General features: G+C 44.9%; 1 protein-coding gene across 1 annotated transcript; it reads right to left on the bottom strand.

The window, feature by feature from the left end:
* Positions 1-15117: 15117 nt before the first annotated feature.
* Positions 15118-19836, bottom strand: NFKBIA (NFKB inhibitor alpha). The gene is made up of 6 exons (XM_083507754.1): positions 19439-19836; positions 18067-18175; positions 17252-17462; positions 16857-16945; positions 16479-16739; positions 15118-15731 (listed from the first exon to the last, which is right to left on the bottom strand). The coding sequence occupies exons 1-6, from the start codon at positions 19711-19713 to the stop codon at positions 15684-15686; spliced, it is 993 nt and encodes a 330-aa protein (XP_083363880.1). The 5' UTR covers positions 19714-19836; the 3' UTR covers positions 15118-15683.
* Between the last annotated feature and the right edge of the window lie 1169 nt (positions 19837-21005).

Below are 21005 nucleotides of genomic sequence, written 5' to 3'. Positions count from 1 at the left end.
CGACTCCCGCCGAGTCCTGGTCTCTGTCCATCTCCCCCTGCTCCAGTCCTCCTGGTGACTCGAGTCGCGACGTCTTCTTCTCTCCGCTGCTGCGCACACTGTGCTCGGACGAGAAGGAAGTCGGAAGATGATGTCCTACTGTGATAGGTCCAGGCTGGAGTCTGGACCAATCACAGCCCGGACATCAGAACAGTGGAGGGTGTCCCCCTGAGGATCGCCAATCGGCGCCCCTGCTGGCCGAGGGTGGGGTCAAAACCCCCTCCCATACCCAGGACACAGTCCGGCGCCCGCCTAGTGGGCGAAAATTTGACATTTTTTAAAAAAAAATCTTTCAAATCTTTCAATTTTTCCCACGGCACACCAGGCAACATCTCGCGGCACACTAGTGTGCCGCGGAACAGTGGTTGATAAACACTGTTCTACACATAGGTTATGGTCCCACCCTCTGTAGCAACAGAGAATCTGCTTGCTCTGCATGATAGCCCTTCAGATAAATACCCTTCATATACTTGAATACAGCCATCCAGCTCTTTCAACAGCTCCTCATAGGACTATGGCTGTGTAAACATCAGGGTGTTCTTGCACACATGTGCAGTTTTGTGCATGTTCACCCACACAGGGGAGCTTTGAATTGAACTCCTGTCTCAATGTTTTCCATCCACTCTGCTCGGTGGTGCTTGATGGGATATATTGTGTATTATTGCACCTTCCCCTCACTTAGCCCTTCCCCATCCTCTCTGAGTGCCAAAAACGTGAGGTCCATTGTGGGCATGTGGGCATCTTTACCTGCGTGCAGGGCCAAACCACCACCCCCCATTTTTGAAATACATATTTTTTGATATATCAGACTTGCTTAAATCTGTGTGCTATTTTTTTTGAAAAAAGAAAAATGTGAATGTGTCTTGCCATGTTCCACCTGTAGCCCCCAACTCAATTTCTGGGAAAAGTGAGGTCTGTTGTGGGCATGCACTCAGGTATTTGTTTACCTGTGTGGGGCCTTTTTTGATATACCAGACCTGCACAAAACATCAAGTTAAAAATTAAACAAAGAATACACATAACGTTGCACCTGGCCCTGCTAGCAGCCCACAAAACAGCATGTTATCAGTGGAAGTACGAGGTCACACTCCAGCCTGTCAATGTCCTCAGAATGAAGGACTTGACCCAGAACTTGACATAGTAGACCAGATATCTCTATGACTAGGGAGCAGTTCTTATCTTTGGAAGCCAACTGTACATTTATTGTGTACTTTGGAAACTAACTAAAATGTGGTGCAATGAAATACACCTGATTGCAATTAAAAGTAAATTCTCCCATGGGTGGGGATGTGAAAAGAAGATCTTGTATCACAAATTCTGTGATTATGCCTGAACTTGCAATAATGAATATAAATGAAACGGAAAAGCAATGAATTACATCAGTTTGAATCAAGAGCAAGGACTTCTATACATCAACAAGATTCAAAGATAGTTATCTCCAGGATGTTATTGCTGGCAAAAAGAAAAGAAAAGAAAATTCTTGTTGCCAACCATAGTGTTGTTTGTGAGATTGTGACATGAAATAAACTCAAGAACACTGATCTTCCTAGGCACTGTTAATTCACTTCAATACTGGGGCTAAGGAGACATTGTTCTTCTGCAATCAAATGGAAGTGGACCTTGTCCTTGCTGTTTTACCTTAGGGTATGTTCATATGACCGTTTACCCTGGATCCAATGCTCTCCCACTGCTAATTTGTGAAGACACATTCACATGAGGTGAGCCACAATCCGTATCAGTCCTATAGTTTCTCGACAAATACTGTTGTTTGATGCATATTTTTCTCAAACCAGTTTCAATCAGGTTATAACACTGGGTGCAGAGTAAGCACTAATGTGAGCATCCCTAACACCTATCGTGTTGGCACAGATGAGTGCACAAGCATAGATGACACAGTTTAATGAGCAGGAGTTGCAGGGAGTTGCAAGGGAGAGGGGGGAAAGTTCAAGAGCGTCAGGTGACGATATCCCCACTCCCTCTCTGATGTGAACAACTCTGTGTAAATGTAACTTCTAATGCAATGTGTATGCATAGGACTGGGGTGGCCTTTCTACATTGGAAGCCACTAATGTGACCATACACTGAGTCTGTTTCCAGATAACCTGTTTATTGAGATTCATTTTAATTTGTGTGCACAAAGTTTGCAAGGAAGTTAAGTTGACATCCACTATTTATTCTGAGTGGTTTGTTGTGGTGAAGTTAGACAGTGTTGCATCAAGCAAATATTAGTGCACTCTTGCACACCATCCAACATTTTTCCGATGAAAATGGGGATGCCCCATTCCATAACGACAAACTTATTATTTATACCCCACACATCTTACTAGGTTGCCCCAGCCACTCTGGGTAGCTTCCAACATAACGTAATAAAATATTAAACATTAAAAAAACTTCCCTATACAGGATTGCCTTCAGATGGCTTGGGGGCTGGATAACACCATACATTTCTCCAATGAAAATAGGGACATCCTAAGGAAAGGTGGGACATTCTGGGATCAAATCAGAAACCAGGACAGCTTCTCTAAATCAGGGACGTCCCTGGAAAATAGGGGCACTTGTAGGGTCTGCTCTTGCCATTGTGTGTTCCTGCCACTGGCCTTATCCTTTGCTGCACAAGAGCTCCAGGTCAACTTTAGTTGCACAGTTTGCATCTGAAAATAGTGACCATCTGGAAGTGCCCTTAGGGTGCAATCCCATAGACACTTACCTGGGAGCAAGCCACTCTCAAGACTCAATGGTATTTACTTCTGATTAGACATCTATAGAATTGCACTGACTGTATATACTAAACATAGCTCTCTATTCCCCATTTCCACAGCAAATGGGAAAGAATTGATATTCAGCATATCAGTCACAGAACCATAACAATGCCAAACAAAAACTTGGAACATTTGGTTTTTTTTTAAGGCATTTTAGTGCAAAAGCAAAATGAACGTTACAAGAGAAAAGGCAGATGTGGGTGTTGAAAAGCGACAGAGGAGGCGGCAATAGCTGAGCACATGTAATTGGAGAGGTGCAAGCAGTCAATAAAGACTAAAATCCTGCTGATCAGCCTTTTGGTGCAGAGGAGAGGAGGCTGAGTCTCACCCCCCCCCCCCCCGCTTCCTCTCAAACTGATTTGGAAAATTTAAACTCTTTTGTTCTGAAGGCTCCCTGGGGCGTGGGAATCAGATATGTAATAGTTACAGTACAACAAGGGCATACAGGAGAATGCAGAAACTTAGGGGTTTTCTCCAACATCTTTTAAGGTTCTTCTGTTTGTTTGTTTTTGTCTGAAATTAGTACTATTCTCCTTTTGTTTGGCTTAGCTGACGCAACAGTCAAGGACCACTTCTCCCCAACCGAGTCAACAGCACTCTGGTAGTCCCCACTAGGGACGAGGGAGAAATTTGGGGTGAGGCAGAAATTTGATTCAGTTCACATTCAAAGCTAAATCTTATCAAATTTACACTTTCTGAAATAATATGAAAACTGAAAAACAGCTGCCCTTCAAAATGTGCACTTATGTGAATTTTGTGATGCAGTTCTCCAACCAAACAATGTTTACAAAGATGCATATATTTGTGATGTATACTCCCAATATGTTATTGTGAGAGTGTTCACAAGCATGGTCTTCTATAGAATGGTCCTTCTGGTTGTGGAAGAAAGATTACACGGTAATACAAAACTTGAAGCTTCTTTCCTTGTCCCATCTCAGGCGTTGAACTCGGGTTTCCAGTAAGCAACATTCAAACTTCTACAGTACTGATACTTTAAAGGGTGAAGAACATTTTTGCTCTCTTGAGCCACACCTGCCAGTGGATGAACGGTCAAGAGTCACATGACAAGGGACGTGGCTGGCATCCATGGCATGAAGAGGCATTCACACACACACACACACACACACACACACACACACTATCCTTGTACACCTCCCTAACCATCTCTGTTGCACTCCCCCAGCCCACCAAGCAGCTGGGTTCAGAACTGATGTGCCTGGGCTTGAGAGTAGGGAGCTAAGTGCTAAATTGGATCAATGTGAAACAGATGGCTTTCAGTGGGAGAGATCAGATAGCTGTTTGGAAACTTAAGGGTGTCTGTATGACAGATGGAAATGTGGGTACTATACTGTCCTCTGAAGGTAGAAGTGGGTGGAGAAGACAGGCCTGAAAATCTCCAGGAAGCCTAAACCTACGATAATTCAGAGAAGGTGAAAATGCGCTCCACCAAAAAGCTGCCTTATTCCCCATTTGAAAATTGTTTCTTTTCTCTCTCTTTTTTTAAAGGTTGTGTGTGTGTATGTATAATTGTTTGAATAAACATACACTGGGACACTTTGAAAAGAAAGAAAAGGCAGAGAACCTGCCTGAAGTATTGGAAAAAGAGCCAGAAAGACAACATAGCATAGGAGGAAGTTGTGCTTACCTAGGGTTCCCATATTTCAAACAGCTTGGGCGGCTCCTGCACTCTAGAGCAGGTGTGGAGAAACTCCAGCCCAGTAGCCAAATGCACCCTTTCTGCCTTTGTCTATGCTCCCCACCCCCCTCATGCCACCTGAAGCAGATTGCTGCAGCTCCCTGCTGCATAGCGGGGCAGGGTCCTGCTGGCCTCCTAATCAGATGCTTGTTTAAATGCTCTGCTTTACATTGCAACTGAAATGATAAAAACAGTCAAGGTTTCCTAGTGTAGCAGGACAAGCTTTAGTTCCCTGGGTAAATTATATGTCACGGACCATAGCAGGGAAACGAAAAGGAAAAGCGTTTCTTACTAGCAAGCAAGTTCATGGACTGTGTGGCAATCGAAGTTGATCCATCTAATCTGCGAAGCAGGGAGGAAGAATGTTCACTGTGGCTGAGTGGGGAAAACCCTCGCCCATTATTCACTGGAAAGTCCGATTTTAAAAGGTGCCATCCATAGAGAAATGTGAACTGCAGGCTTATAAAGCAACACATGAAAAGGGGATTTTTCTGATTCAACTCCAGATGTTGCTGGTGTTTGAATTCAGACCTGCATCTATAACTATTTTAAAAGGACTGGGTATAGGGTGGTATATAAATTCTAATTCTAATAATAATAATAAAAATAAAATAAAACTAATAATAAAAATAGTAAAAAGAATTCCAAGCCGTTTACATTGGTTAATGCTTAAGTGGGAAAAGGTCCAGATGTGATATTATGTGAGTGTTCTGGAGGTTTTTCTGGGCTAAGAAGAGGAAAGCAACAGAAGCTTATCACAATTTCTCAAATGTATAGGGGGAGAGGGGGAGAACATTTAAATCCCCAGCATCCATAGCTAGGCCTGGAAATACCCTGTGCCCTAAAACCCCGGAGAGCTGTCGCCAGCCAGAGTAGACAATATGGAGCTACATAGGCCAATGGTCTCACTCTACAAATGACAGCTTCCTGTCCCCCGCACCCCGGTTCCTTGTGTGTGGGAGATCACTGCTACTTGCAGTTGGTGGAAAGGATAGACGGGGACCTTGTGCAAGCTGAAGTTTTGCATTCAAAATGGAATTCACAGGGTCCAAGGAAGATTATACGCGGGGTAGGATTCCAATTCTCCCAAAGGCAGCATTTTCAACAGAGCAGCATCACACCTTGTCTCAAATCAAGCTCTCGACGCATTTTCACAGGATTTGCTCTCACAGTTTGGACTCTGAGCAGAAAGGCAGAGGGGAACCCCCTGCTTCCTAAGGCACAGCTGTTCCTCCCCCCACCCCCACCTGCCTAGTTCCTGTTTAACTTTCCGTGCCTGGGTACTTTTTGGCTCACTCCAGTCACACTAAGTATAAATCATTCATTCGCCAGGTTGCAAGTGTGAAAGGACAGTTCTGCCGCTTCCTCTCTTGGTTTGATTTCCCTAGAAATGGTAGCATCGTTTTCTTCTCTTCAGTGCTGGGAGTGAGGTGGGGAAGAGAGGATTTGACAGGACTGCGTGTCACTGGGACACAATCAATCATAGAAACATAGAGTTGGAAGGGACCCTAAGGGCAGTGGCGTAGCGTGGGGGGTGCAGGGGGGGCTGGCCGCACCGGGCGCAACATCTGGGGGTTAGGGTTAGGGGGTGCAAATCCATGGGTTAGGGGGCGCAAATTACTTGCCTTGCCCCGGGTGCTGACAACCCATGCTACGCCACTGCCTGAGGGTCATCTAGTCCAAGCCTCTGCAATGCCGGAATATGCAGCTGCCCCGTACAGGGATCAAACCTGCAACCTTGGCATTATCAGACCACACTCTCTTAACCAGCTGAGCTATTCCCTCTGCTTCTGATGTTCACGTGCTGAGGGCAGTTACTTTTGTAGGCAAAATGGTACAACACACACATACACACCACCCGTAGAGATCAGCAGGCTTGGGGGAAGGTTTGTGTAAGTACATAACAGCTTTAGAAAAATAACTTCATGCTTTCTGGTCCTGAGCAGGATGGCTCCTGCAAAGAAAGGTGGTGAAAAGAAAAAAGGATGATCAGCCATCAATGAGGTGGTTACTTGGGAATATACTATAAACATTCGCAAACGGATCCATGGCGTGGGCTTCAAGAAGCAGGCTCCTCGTGCTCTCAAGGAGATCCGTAAATTTGCAATGAAGGAGATGTGGACTCCTGATTTACGCATTGGCACCCACTTGAACAAGGCTTGGCAAAAGGAGTAAGGAATGTTCCTTACCGTATCCATGTGCGTTTATCCAGAAAACGCAACGAAGATGAGGGTTCGCCGAATAAAGTGTATACAGTGGTACCTCAGGTTAAGAACTTAATTCGTTCTGGAGGTCTGTTCTTAACCTGAAACTGTTCTTAACCTGAAGTACCACTTCAGCTAATGAGGCCTCCCGCAGCTGGTGCACCGCCGGAGCACGATTTCTGTTCTCATCCTGAAGCAAAGTTCTTAACCCGAGGTAGTATTTCTGGGTTAGCGGAGTCTGTAACCTGAAGCGTATGTAACCTGAAGCGTATGTAACCCGAGGTACCACTGTACACTGGTCACATATGTGCCAGTTTCCACTTTCAAAAGCCTACAGACTGTTAATGTGGATGAAAACTAATCTTTCATTGCAATAAAAATGTTATGACATTAAAAAAGAATAAAAGAAATAAAAGAAAAATAACTTCATTGCTGGGGATGGGGGTAGGGACTCGAGAACAGCTTAATGGGGACTGACCATTAATGCTCAGTGACCATGAAATACTGATGAGGGGGGAGATAGGAATGTGAATTCAGTGGGAAGGAGAATGAAGTGGATATTCCTGAACAGGAACACTCCATACAGCAGCATTTTGTTTTCAAAACCGAATTCCTGTTCCAGTAAAGAGAAAAACTTTTTTAGAGTTGCGCCAGCAGCTTATGAGCAGACATCATCTTGTGATCCCGATGCTGCTCATTTTCCAGTTTCCTGCAGGAGGTTTCCCCCTCACGTCACTGCTTGTTAACGTTCAGATGACAGGCCTTGCTTTCTTAGAACGGGGAGTGATGTCACCCACATGAGTTGCAGCTTTTACTGCTGGTGTGCTGGGAAGTCCTTTAGTAACAGCAGAGGCTGCCCCTCACCAATTCCCAGAATTCCTTGGGAAGAGGGACCAATCATTAAACCACTCTAGCTCTGTGAGGAGAATGGAGCCACACATAAAAATACAGTGGTACCACAGGTTACAGACGCTTCAGGTTACAGAGTCTGCTAACCCAGAAATAGTACCTCAGGTTAAGAACTTTGTTTCAGGATGAGAACAGAAATCATGCTCCGGTGGTGCAGCAACAGCAGGAGGCCCCATTAGCTAAAGTGGTACCCCAGGTTAAGAACAGTTTCAGGTTAAGAACGGACCTCCAGAACGAATTAAGTACTTAACCCGAGGTACCACTGTACTCAAAGCATCCCCTTGGAATTTTATAAAAAAAAGCTCAACAACTTTGGGAAGAATGAAAAGAAGCTCAACAACTATCCAGATTTTCACTGTATGAAATAAGGCAACCCTATTCCAGCTGGCGTACGTGGGAAGAAGCAATCTTTCAGGTAAGGGCTTTATAGGTTAAGGCCAGCACTTTAAATTGTGCCCAGAAAAGAACTGGAGATTGATACAGCTGGTAAAGCACTAGCCTAAAATGGCCAGTTGTTATGGCCTTGTTTTGAACTGCAGTTTCCAGGCCATTTTTAAGGGCAGCCCCAATATGCAACACAATGCACCAGAGCATTGTGACTGGAGTGTGGGTAACTCTAAGCTCTTTCTATCCAGGTATGGGCATAGCTGGCTTATCACCTGAAGCTGATGAAAGGCACATTTGCATAGAAAACCTAACACAGTACAATAAAACATGAACCCTGACAAGTAGAATAAATGTCCGCACATGAAAATTTCAAAGCAGACTGAGGAATTGTACAATTTGCCTGGCTAAATAAACAAAAGCTCCTGAAGTAGGCAGCAGGTGGGGGCCGTTGCTAGGTACTTCTTACAGGACTCGATGGGAGAAATTTGCATGGATACATAGAGTGCCTCTGGGCAGATTTAGATGGGTGCCTGGCCCTGGCAGAAGTCTCAGCTGCAATGCATTTTGCAGTATGCCCTATTACAGGATCATGTGCCCTGTCATTGTTCATGTTGGCTGAGGATGATGGGTGTTGTAGTCCAACCATGGATGGAAGGTGCCACATTAGCTACCACCACTGCAAGATTATTTTTTTTTAAGCCTTTTTTAAGTTTAAAAGGAAGGGGAAGGAACAGGAACCTGGGGCTCAGCACAGAATAACTAAGGGCTTGGGCCCTGAGCCTTTCCAACCACCCCCCTGGTGTCAGGGGTACCTCTTGCAACTCCTCTATAGCTGCTGAGGTCCTCTCACAAATTGCACAGAAACAAATTAGATATGAGCTTGCAATATCTCCAAATCTGGGAGAGTTATATACAGCTATTAACCAAATGAAAAACAACGAAGCCAGTGGACCTGATGGGCTATCTGCTGAAGTCCTCAAAGTGGGCGGAATTGAACTTACACAACAACTTGACAAGCTCATCGGGAAAAATTGGGAGAGAGAGGATATCCCAGAACATTTTAGGGATGCGAAAATTATTACCCTTTTTTAAAAATAAAGTGATAGAACTGATTTTGGAAACTATCAAGGCATCTTTTATTAGCTGTGGCCAGCAAAATTATTGTAAGGATCTTAGCAAACTGTCACCTAACTATATCCAAGATAACCCTTCCTGAATCCCAAAATGGTTTTTGATCTTCTAAGGGGACAATGGACATGATTTTCACCGCTCAGCAGCTTCAAGAAAAATGCAGAGAGCAAAACCAACCCCTGTATTGATCTGTATTTATTGACCTGACTAAGGCCTTCGACACTGTAAATTGCAATGCCCTGTGGACTGTCCTTCTAAAAATTGGCTGCCCAGATAAATTTGTTAACATCCTTCAACTCCTCCATGATAATATGACAGCAACCATCACAGATAACAATGGGTCTCAAAGTGAATCATTCACAGCAAGATTGGGTGTTAAACAGGGTTGTGTTATCGCCCCAATTCTATTTATTTTCATTGCCATGATCCTACACATTGTTGAAGGGAAACTCCACACTGGGATAGAAATCATATACTGAACAGATAGAAAGCTCTTTAATCTGAGTCGACTGAAAGCAAAGAGTAAGGTTACCATAGCTTCTGTCATAGTGCTTATGTATGCTGATGACAACGTAGTGTGTGCACACTCAGAGGATGACCTCCAAACCATCCAAAATATCTTCTCAGAAGCTTGTGAAAAGCTTGGCCTATCGCTCAACATCCAAAAAACCAAAGTGCTGCACTAACAAGCACAAAACAACCCCTTTGCTGCACCACAAATCCAACTCAATGGTGTAACATTGGAAAGTGTCAATCACTTTTCCTACCTGGGCAGTTATCTTTCCACAAGGCTGACAACGATGCTGAAATCCAGCATCGCCTGAGTTCTGTGAGTGCAACTTTCTCTCGATTGAAGGGCCAGAGTATTTCAGGACCGGGACACTCTCAGGCAAACCAAAATGCTTGTTGACAAAGCTATTGTACTACCAACCTTACTGTATGCTTCTGAAACATGGACCACTTATAAACACCATCTCCAACTCCTCGAAAGATTCCATCAACGGTGTCTCCGGAAAAAAATAATCACCTGGGAAGACAGTTAAACTAATGCTGGAAGAAGTAAAGATCACAGCAATGATTCTTCAACATCAACTTTGTTGGATTGGTCATGTTGTTCCGATGCCTGATTATTGTCTTCCAAAGCAACTACTCTATTCCGAACTTAAAAATGGAAAGCGTAATACTGATGGTCAACAAAAGAGGTTTAAAGACTCTCTCAAGGCAAATCTTAAAAAAAGTAGTATAAACACCAACAATTGGGATGAGCGCCGCAACCTCAGAGTCGTTCGCGACTAGACCTAACGGTCAGGGGTCCCTTTACCTTTACCTTTTAGCCTGTGAGCACTCTAATTGGAGAACAGCCTTTACCAAAGGTGTCATGGACTTTGAAGACGCTCAAACTCAGGATGAAAGGGAGAAGCATGCTAAGAGGCAAAACCTCTTGGCAAACCCTCACCATGATCAACTCCCACCCGGAAACTATGTCCCTGCTGTGAAAGGATGTGTGGATCCAGACTTGGCCTCCACAGTCACTTACGGACTCACTGTTAAGACCGTTTTCATGGAAGATTTTACTCGGCTATGAGTGATTGCCAAAGAATAAGAAGACCTCTTGCACTCATGTGCTTCTCATAGGGAAAGTGCTTGGAAGAGGGCACTTAAAATCATAGGAAGCTGTCAGGCCATTGGTCCATCCATCACAGTAGTATCAACTGCACTGGCTGGAAAATGCTCTCCAGAACTGCAGGATCTTTGTCCTACCTGGAGATGCTGGGGCTGAATTTAGTACCTTCTGCATGCAAGCAGATGCTGTACCACTGAGCTGTAGCCCTTTCCCAGATCTTCGTATTGCACCATACACAGGCAGACGGGCATAGCAGAAGGGCACCTTTGCATATTTGGATCCCAAGCCATTTGGGCCTATAGATAAAGACCAAAACCTTGCATCAAGAAATGAATAGGCAACTGGTGCACATATTTTAAGTTTGTGAACAAGCCTGGGCTTCACCCGCTAAAATTCTGGCAACCAAATTATGCAATAATAAATCTTCCAAGTCATCTTCAAGGGCAGCCCCATATATAATACATTGTAGTAATCCATTATAGTAATTACTGTGGCCAGACTAGTCCCACTCAGGAATTTATATTTGTGTATGTATTTTCTTGCATTTATATCCTGCCTTGTTTTCCATTGTGGGACCCAAGGTGACATACAAGTGGTTTCTAGACCAGCCCTTTCAGAAGGTGTGTGACCATGTCCAAAACAGCCTGGAATATAATTTCCCTTCAGCTAGAACTATCTCTCCATCCACAATGCCTCTGTCTTGCCAAGATTCATCTTCTGTATATGGGCCTTCATCCAGCCCATTATCAAATCCAGGATGCAACACTTGTACAGCCTCACCTGACTGGTTGTCATAAGGATGCTATTGACTCTTAACTCCAAGCCCTCGAATGACCTCACCCTGTGGTTTCATATAGAAGGAAACACAGTGGAATCCTGCAAGGACCCATAACATAAATGGTTGAATGCCTGGACTCCCTTCTAATTCCAAAAGGAAACACGAACCCTGGGTAACTAATTGGAACCTCTGAAATCTTGCACCACTTGGATTCCAGGCACTTACTCAGGGTTCGTGTTTCCTTCAGGAAGGAGACACAGCAGAAACTTTGTGTCTGTATGATAAATGGTTTGTTTGCATATATATATATACAACCTGAACCGACAATGGAGGGTCTTATTTCTCCCATAGCCACAGCCTTGGATTCCATAAGAAATCAGGCCTGGCTCTCTCTCTAGCCTTTGGCTTCTAGCTCTTATCACTCAACTCTCTACTCTGACCTTTTGTCTTTCTAACTGATAGACAATTGTGGGAGGCCCACCCATTTGTTTTCTAGCACAGAGCCACTACCTTTGTTAGCTTGATGACTCATACTTAGCGGGCCATTGCCAGGCTGGCCTGGCTATTCCAGCAATAACATTCATGCTGGATACAGAAATTAGAAGGGAGCCTAACCACCACCACCACCCCCTCCACAGGAAAAATTGCAACCATTTCATGGAATCAAGCAGAAATCCTCTACAACGTTCTGAGAACGGTCCTGCAGGTAGGAGCAGAGTCAACATATCCATGTGCAAAGCTGCTAAGCAGAAGTGGTCAAGGAGGAGCTTAGGGAAAATAAAACTCTCAGAAAATATGTGCTTCCAAATCCAGGTTTTCTATCTTTCCGAGCAGCTGTTTTCAAAAAAAAAAAACAAAAATTCCTCTGAAACAGCAAATGAAAAGATGGGTTAGATTTCATGTATTTTATGTGCAGTATTTCCGACATAGTATTGCTCATGCAGCGCTTCTGAAATAATAGCCAAATTCCAAGTATTTCTATAAATAACTTTCTAGAATTGGGGCATTTTAAACAAATAGTTTTAAGCAATTATTAAGACGGGCAATAAATAATTTGTCTCTTGGACTAAATTTGAATTTCTGCGAACTTTGGCCCTATACTACTTTTACAAAACAATGTTTTTTTAACTCTTAAGGCTACATACATTTGAAATCATGCACATATTATCTGTGGAAGAGGTACATTGGTAATGCGATAGATCAGGTGTGTACAAAGTCTATTTTGGGGAGCCTAATCCTGCCCGTCGGTTGATTTAATTCAGCCCCCGTGGCAGTATATGTCCTCGGGTAAAATCCTGGGGTAGATAAGCTTCATTGTAAGTTCTTGGTTTTGATTTGGGGGAATCTATATTTTTGTATTTGAAAACTATCATGCTCTTTTAATATTTTTAAAATAAAACAGGGTCCATTGTTCAGTAAATGAGCTGTTCATGTACCTGTCTTTCCTTCTCCATGTGTAGTAATGTTTTCTGATCTATATTGCCTCTCCTTATCCCTACTTCCTTTTCGCCACACCAATAACTACCAAATCCCTCGTTTAAAATAATAGTAATCATCAAATACCCAATTCAAAATGAGTAATTCAATTTCAGAAAGTTTCTGCAAAATGAGTTAAATTATACAACGGTTACACAGCGTGCTATTTCAAATGAAAAGCTGCAGAATTTTGGTTTCTTCCTTTAAAGTCAAATTCAGTTATTTAACTGCAGGCTGAATTATGGATAACCAAGCATACATTTTCTTCTTCCACCAGGAAGTTTCAAGGCATGACCTTTGATCATACAGAGAGGAATGGGAATAACCCTGACTCAGAATGACACTTGACTTTAATCATTTCCATGCAGCTAGAGTTCCAATGCAAAGCAGAACGGAGCTAAATCTCCTGATTCAGTGTTCCTCATGCAAAGCAATTGAGGCTAAAGTTCAGGGGCATTTATTGAAACTGTTAACAGCCTACCAAGAACCCAAATTATACAAATTCAACACTGCCTCAGGGAGATAATGGGAATGGATCCAGCCTGCAATCCTGGCTGATATCTTCTCTTGCAAGAGGGCTGGGGAACCTATGGGCCTCCAGATGTTGGGATTCCAACTCCCATCAACTCCAACCCATATGGCCGATTGTCAGGAATGATGGGAGTTGGGAGTCCAGCAACAGTTGCAGGGTCACAGATTCCCCATCCATGTCTTATAAACTGCATTGGTACAATGAGACTGGACTAGAGGAAGAGACCTGTGGCTTATGTGTTCAGCATGTGAAGCGTCTGCTACTGCAAACCACAGGATACGCTATTAAACCCACTGGTGTCAACAAGGAAATCCCACAATGCTGCAGTGAAAACTGCAGTTAAATCAGCTTGCCCGTCTTCAATGTATTAAGGCAGCCTGGTGAAAGAGCTAGGTTTAAGGAAGTTTGGACACCAATATTTGTAAAGCCATTATGTGGTTGACATCTGTCTCGAGAGACAGCTGAGTGAACCTTAGGGGTGCAAGTCAAAACGCTGTGTCAGGAACACCAAAGTGACCTCTCTAGGGCGCAAAGCTGGGCGGTGTGTACAGAGGTCCTGGGCTGCCCAGACTACAATAACCCCCTCTCAGCCTCGCTGATGTGGTCCAAAGGAGAGCAATATGTTTGGGACCAGCTTGGCTGCAGGAGTTGCCAGGAGGAGACAAGGAGCCACCCAACCATTTTAGGGACTCCACTCTGAATTTCTGTAGGGTTTACTCCATAGCTTTTTCTTCTAATGAAGATACCCTGTAGTGGAGTTTCAGGATTTTTCCTTTTCCTAGATGTGCTACCTTCCCAGGTTGACAAGCCCCACTTGCCCCTCACATCCTTCTACATCACACGCAGAAGCCTCCTTCTTGACCACTGTTAGCCTCATCTGCCCCTTTATATGCTGGCCATATAAAAGCAGCAATATGGTAGTGAAGATAACCTAGTAAAGCCAGGTCAGGTAATAACTGCGGGCAACACACCAATGGCATGGGGCAAACCTCCACCTGACAAACCTGAGGCATGAGGGGTAGCTTCAAATTGAGTTATCGAAAAACCCTGTGAAGGGTCCAGGAATACCTGTGGTGGACACACTTGACCGGTGGATATATACCTGGATAATGGGCAGGGATAATGGCTTTTATTTGTGGCACAACCTGATATGAGTTGGGCCTTGACAAATCCCAGAGATTTTATTTGGGGGGAGTTAAATACATGCTTTCATTTCTCCACGGAAACCAATGGAACTGCAAAGAGCCTTGTGGCACCTAACATACCATGAAGGATAACGGAGGCTTTATATTCAAAGGAATGCTGACAATTGATTGATGTGATCAGAAATGTTTTTTGAATTGACCTGGCTCCAATATGAAAATGAGTAAACAGCACGTGGGTGCAAATATACCCCTATTTGTCCCCCTCCACCCCTGCCCTGGGTTACTAACACAGGACATTAGTGGCTTTCTTTAATGTGAATGTGTGCAAGAATGAACCAATTGCCTGAGATGTTTGATTTTACCTAACTGGGCATCAGAAAGGAGAAAGCGGGTGAGCAATTCTTCAGCAGGGGGAAGAGTTTCATCAATTCAGTGCATTTCTCATTTGATTTGATTTTTTAATAAATATACACAAGTACCAAAAAAGCTATTCACAAAATATACAATATTTACACACAATATACATATTGCAAAGCATAGGGCTTGCAATATACAGCCTGAACATTAAATTGCTACCCTTTCCTGTGGATGGAGAAGAGGACATTCTTTGGGTTGCAATCGCTCTGCCTGCCGTGCAGCACAAAGGGCACCTGAGCTCAGTCTTTGGGATGGATTGTTATCAGTCAGTCAGAAATATATGGAATGTCTTCCAAAAGGACACAACAGATGGTGACCTGGGCCAGCCCCCTTGTAGAGCATGCAGTGAATACGTAGGTGAACCGTCCAAGTTCTCACTCTCTTCGTTTATTTGTACAATCTACTCTCTGGTGCAAATGAGCCCAGGCTTCTTCTGATGTCTGACAACCAAAGTTCATTCCTACCCGAACTGTGCACTGAACTGCAGGCAGCACCTGCTGTTCTAACAACATGCTCTGTACTGTGCGCTGTGTGTTCAGTAATTGTTCACATTTTGCTCGCCTCTGCTTCGTGCAACGCTCCCACTTTAGCAAGGCACATGTCGTCCGCCAATGATGCAGTCGTCATACAGGAGCTAGACGAGGGGAAGAAAAAGCAAATCAGGCTTACTGGAAGGCTTTAAGAAAGAGCATGAAGTAATTCTCTAAGGGGAATACAGGGCCATTTCCCATTATCCCAAGGAAGTGTTCCATTAAATTTAGCTGTACTCACATGAGGAACATAGCACCTGATAATTAGCACTAGAGCCTGCATTCTAAAAACTTAAAAAATCTGGGTGCTGCTACATGAGTAATAACTCAGTAGTTAAGGAAAATTATTTGTTGTGGTGGTACATTTTATTAACAGACAAAAATCTGGACTAATCTGGACTAATATGATGCTTGTAATATTAGAGGGAAGTGGAGGTAACAAATGGTAGGTTGGAAATAGTACCACCCGAAAATCTGTGCAAATGTGCTTCCTTTGAAATAACCTTACTGTAATTTTAAATCCACTTTTGAAAATTTGCCCTAAATCATAACATGTCAAATGCTCCCCTAAAGCCAGTTTTCCTCCTTGTGTGAAGTCAGTGCAATGATTTGCTAGATTCAAATGAATCTAATCAATGCATTTTCTATACCTTTGAGTATTCAGTGCTTACACCAATGGGTGACTGGTAATAACTCTGTTACCAGGCTTATACCTTCAAGGTGTCAAAGGCAAGCAAAACCTAGTCCCTTGTTGCTTACAACTGCTTCCTAACAACCTTAATGGGAAATGTGTGTGTGCAAATTATGGTAGAAATCTTTCTCTCGCATAGAATGGAGAAATGGCCACTCACTTCATCCTCTGTGAACTCTGACTCCGATTCACCGCTCTCTTCGTCTTCACTTTCTGGTAGCATCTGCAGGTCCAACGTTGTAAACTGCCTCAGCTGCTCCTGTATGAAAGAGTTGTTTCTTCCCCATGTGAGCTGGTATGGAGAGTAGCCCTGGTAGGTGACTTTGTTTACATCCGCTCCGTGTTTCAACAGGAGCGACACCAGTTCTTGATTCTGTAGATCAACAGCCAAATGCAAGGCAGTCCTGCCGTTGCAAGGCTCCTGTTTATTGAAAAAGAAAAGGGTGCATTCAGTTAGGCTGGACACATGCTAAGATGTTCATTCTCAAACTGCTGGGACGAACAAGGCTTGCTTGTTTGAAAATGGCAAGTATCTTACCTGAGCATTGACATCTGCTCCCAAGGACAAGAGGCGTTCTACTATGGCCAGGTAACCTTGAATAGCTGCCAGATGGAGACACGTGTGTCCTATGAAACAGAAATGGAGGAGATTAAATTTCATGTCATACAAGTCATTCCAACACTTGGCTATAATTTTCAAATCATATACGCTATAGCCATTTAAAGATGGCCTACTCTGATCAAAGAAGCTTGATTATTTGATTCCAGTAGGTGACTACAAAGCAAAGCAAGAACAAGGAACACCCCCCCCCCTTTGGCTGACACTTGCTATACAGAAAGAGCTGGAAAGAACTCTCTGAATCACAAGGCAATGTAGCACAGTGCCAAGGGTTGGAGTACCCAGTGAGCTGTCAGCTCAGAATGTGTGCTTACCATTGTAATTGGATGACTGTAGGATAGAGTCGATTTGTTGTTTCTGGCAGTACTGTGTGAGGACACCGACACCTCTGAGAGAGCCTTGTTCGCAAACGATATGCAGCGGGGTGTTTCCTCGGAAATCTCTGATCTCTGCGTCACATCCAGCTTTCAGAAGAGTCTCTGCGATTTCTGGTTGGTCTGTTATCACTGCCAAGTGAAGTGGAGTCTGCAAATTGTAAGTTGAGAAAGCATTGTAGTTAACCAGAAAAAAGAAAAAATCTCATTTTTTCAGGATCAACCACTTTCCATAAATCCTTTGAAAAGTTCCTCAATGTTTTGCTTTTTGTCATGCGATACACTTCTGAGAGAACAATCAACACTGTTGCATTGGTGGTCCAATCCTACTATACTTGGGAGACAACCATGAAAAGTCACTTCCACAAATTGCTGATTTAAAGCTCCTTGTAGCGTGAAAACTTGCCCTAAATAAGGCAGAGGGAGCTTGTGGCTCTCCACTTGTTGTTGAACTTCAACTCCCATCAGCCCCAGCCAGCATAGTCAAGAATCAGGGTTGACAGTAGTTGTAGGCCAGCAACATATGGAAGGCCACAAATTCACCCCCATTTTCTTGGGAGCTCAATCCCATCAATGATGGGGATAATTATGCTAAAAGGTGACAATTTTATGAGTTACTTAAACCCCTTGAATTTTTTTCCTAAATTTATCTTTTTCTCCCAGCAAAAATGTTTCTTTTGGAAAGCTTCCAAGCCCCCTAGGGCACCATGTTTGATCCCTGCAAGAGAGGAAAGAAAACCCTGCCGGGTAAGTACCTGGTTGAGGTTATTTTGGGTATTCAGGAAGGCTTTGTCTCGTCCTGCCTGGCGAATGATTTCCAAACTCAAGGCCTTTTCTTCATGTATAATTGCCAGATGGAGAAATCTGCAAAGAGGAAAACGGTGGGAAAAACCCGATGGTGAGTACTTAAGAAAGAAAGAAAAAACAAAGGACAAAAAAAATTCCCAGCCACCTCTTGCTAATCAACTCTTTTGCTCTTGCTCGTCATCCCGCGGGCAACGTGCCCAGGATCCGAGTCATGATGGAGGAAGAACATCAGCCTCAGCGGCAAGAGAGGCGATTTCGAAAGCCTGGGGTTTTCGAAGGCGCGTGCTCTCGCTACCTGGTGTTTTCCGCGGAGTTGTTGTGAGCTGAGTGTTCCGGGCAAGGCGCCAGGGACTTTCCAGAGCGCTTCCCCCCTCCCGTGCGCCCCGCCCGGCGCCTCCTTCAAGCCCCGCCCCCCGCGCAGCTTGTGAGAACACCCCGTCCCGGCCCCTATCCGCTGGCAGCCGGCCCAGGCACAAGGCGGAGCGGGCGGGGAGGGGAAAACCCAGACTTGCAAAAATCCCCGGGCTTTTATGTAACCAGCAGAACGCGAGCGACATCAAAGGACCTCTCCCCCCCCCGCACACCCCGCGTTCTATTATTAAAGATCTACATAGTAGGCTCCTCGCTCCCCCCTGCAAGGCAGCCTGTGCAATAAACACAAATGCGGATGGAGTCAAACACGAGCGCTAAGAATCTACATTATTGTGGGGGGGGGGGGTTAAATGCGTTTGGCTCGTTCTACTGATTGTTCTAGTCTGCTGGGTCAGTAACTCAGAACTATTATGAAGGGCCCCGCTTTAAAAGAGCTAGCAAATTTCCTGCAGGGTCTTTTTCACCGCTACAAATGCGTAATTCCCGGGGCTTCAAGCAAGCTGAAATTCAACCGCGCACTGCGTGCATCCTCGGGTCTTTTGCATGCATGCCGCCATGCTAACCTTAGCTCTCAAACCTCTTTTAAAAACTAAAGAGGCGTTTAAATTTAAATAGCAAACTTGTAGCCTTTCAAGGGGGAAAATAAATCAAAAGGATCGCGGTCTCCCTTGCAGTGCCCAGCTGCCCCCACCCGCCACATTTCCTTCTTCGCGATAGTCCCGTGCTGCATTTTCTAGAGTTTCCTTCACATCTGGGAACAGAGGCCACCAGGCTCTTAACCACATTTGCTTGGAAATAAGCCCCATTAATTTCAACCAGATCTATTTCCAAGGAAAAGCATTAAGATCACCACTTTGCTAACTTCCGAGGGAACGCGAGGCAAAACCGCCCACAGAGGTCGAAGTTCCGATCCCCTTCCCCGAATTTGCAAAGTCCTCCAAGACTTACGTATCTCCGTCTTCGGTCACTTGCAGTTTCCAAGCCTGCGCGCCCTGGCCGGGGCCGCTCTGGAGCCCCGCGGAGGCTTCCGCCGGCTCGATGCGAATGTCTCTCAGCTCGTTGACGAGCTTCTCGTACTCCTCCTCCTTCATGGAGTCCAAGCCGCTGTCGTGGCGGTCGTCCTGGACCAGGCTGAGCTGCCTGTCCTTCTTCAGCGCGTCCCGGGGGTGGTTGTCCATCGTTATATCCATAGGGTAATCCAGGGAGCCGGGGCTGAAAAACATGGCCTGGGCGAGAACGAGCCGCGGGTCCCGAAGTGTGCAGTTGCCTTGCGAAGTCGTGGCGAGAAGCTGGCGGGCGGCGGCGGCGGCGCTTGCCTATACAGCCTCGGCGGAGGGGATTTCTGCGCCGGGGCGGAGCTTGCGCGCTCGGGAATTTCCCGGCCAAGTCGGGCCAACTAGTTCAGTCCTGTCTGGAAGCTGCTGCTGCTGTGGCAGCAAAGGCTGTGGCCGAGGAATTCCCTTCCCTAGTCACTCGCTGGAAATTTTTTGCTTTTTCCACAGAAGGGAAAGTTTTTTGGATGGCTTTTTGTGACTAAGGCGCCCACCCCACCCCTCGAGGCCTTCCACTCCTCCAGGCTTTTCCTCGATGGGCTTTCGGGATATGCCAAAAAAGGAGACAAAAGAATTCACGATCCTTCTTTTTGGGATTTCCCTCCTGCCTTGATATTTTAAATAGATATAGCCCTAAAATGCCCTGGTATTTTGGTAAATATTCGTGGCCCTGTTTTAAAGGGGAGGAGTGGAAAGAGCAGGCAGGCCTTGCAGGACGGACACCAGAACTTAATATTTGCAATATTTGTAGGGGTGCCTGAACTTAGCACTGTGGAGGAATAAGCCCCACATACAGTGGCGTAGCGTGGGTTGTCAGCACCCGGGGCAAGGCAAGTAATTTGCGCCCCCTAACCCGTGGATTTGCGCCCCCTAACCCTAACCCCCAGATGTTGCGCCCGGTGCAGCCGGCCCCCCCTGCACCCCCCACGCTACGCCACTGGCCACATACATTGCAAACGACACAGTCTTTCCAATATTGCAGAGAATGCTGCAGAGTGGTGAAGTGCAACCCCTTTCCATAAGGCCACCTTTTTGCAAAGGAGTACGGTGCACACTGAGGACTTGCCAGATTGTGGGTTGTGCGTGTGGCCCCCCCCCCCCGTTAAAAGCATAGGAACACAACATGAAAAACATTGTAGGATTACCTTGGCTTTATAATAGATGTACATTCCACCTTTGCGTGAACATCCAAAGCAGCTAACACAAAACACTACGCAGCAGGTTACTGGGTTCTTCTCAGCTTTTTATTAATTATATTGATTATACAACATGGTTAAAGAGCAACAATGGGTCTCTGCCCTGAGGAACTTACATTAGGACCTTTCTTTTGTTGCCTGCACTGGAAATCCCGGGCCTATGAATAGTGGAATGGGCTTTACACGTCATTGTCCGAAGCATGTTCTGGGAACATTTCAGGGTTTATTTGCTTCAGTCAAGAGTTTCTGAAGAAGGATGATCAAGAA

The sequence above is a fragment of the Podarcis liolepis genome (genome assembly GCF_965112155.1).
Source record: "Podarcis liolepis genome assembly, chromosome: 1".
In the NCBI taxonomy this organism is placed as follows: Eukaryota; Metazoa; Chordata; class Lepidosauria; order Squamata; family Lacertidae; genus Podarcis; species Podarcis liolepis.
The sequence above is the reverse complement of the archived record's forward strand: the minus strand, read 5'-3'. Positions and strand labels throughout refer to the sequence as shown.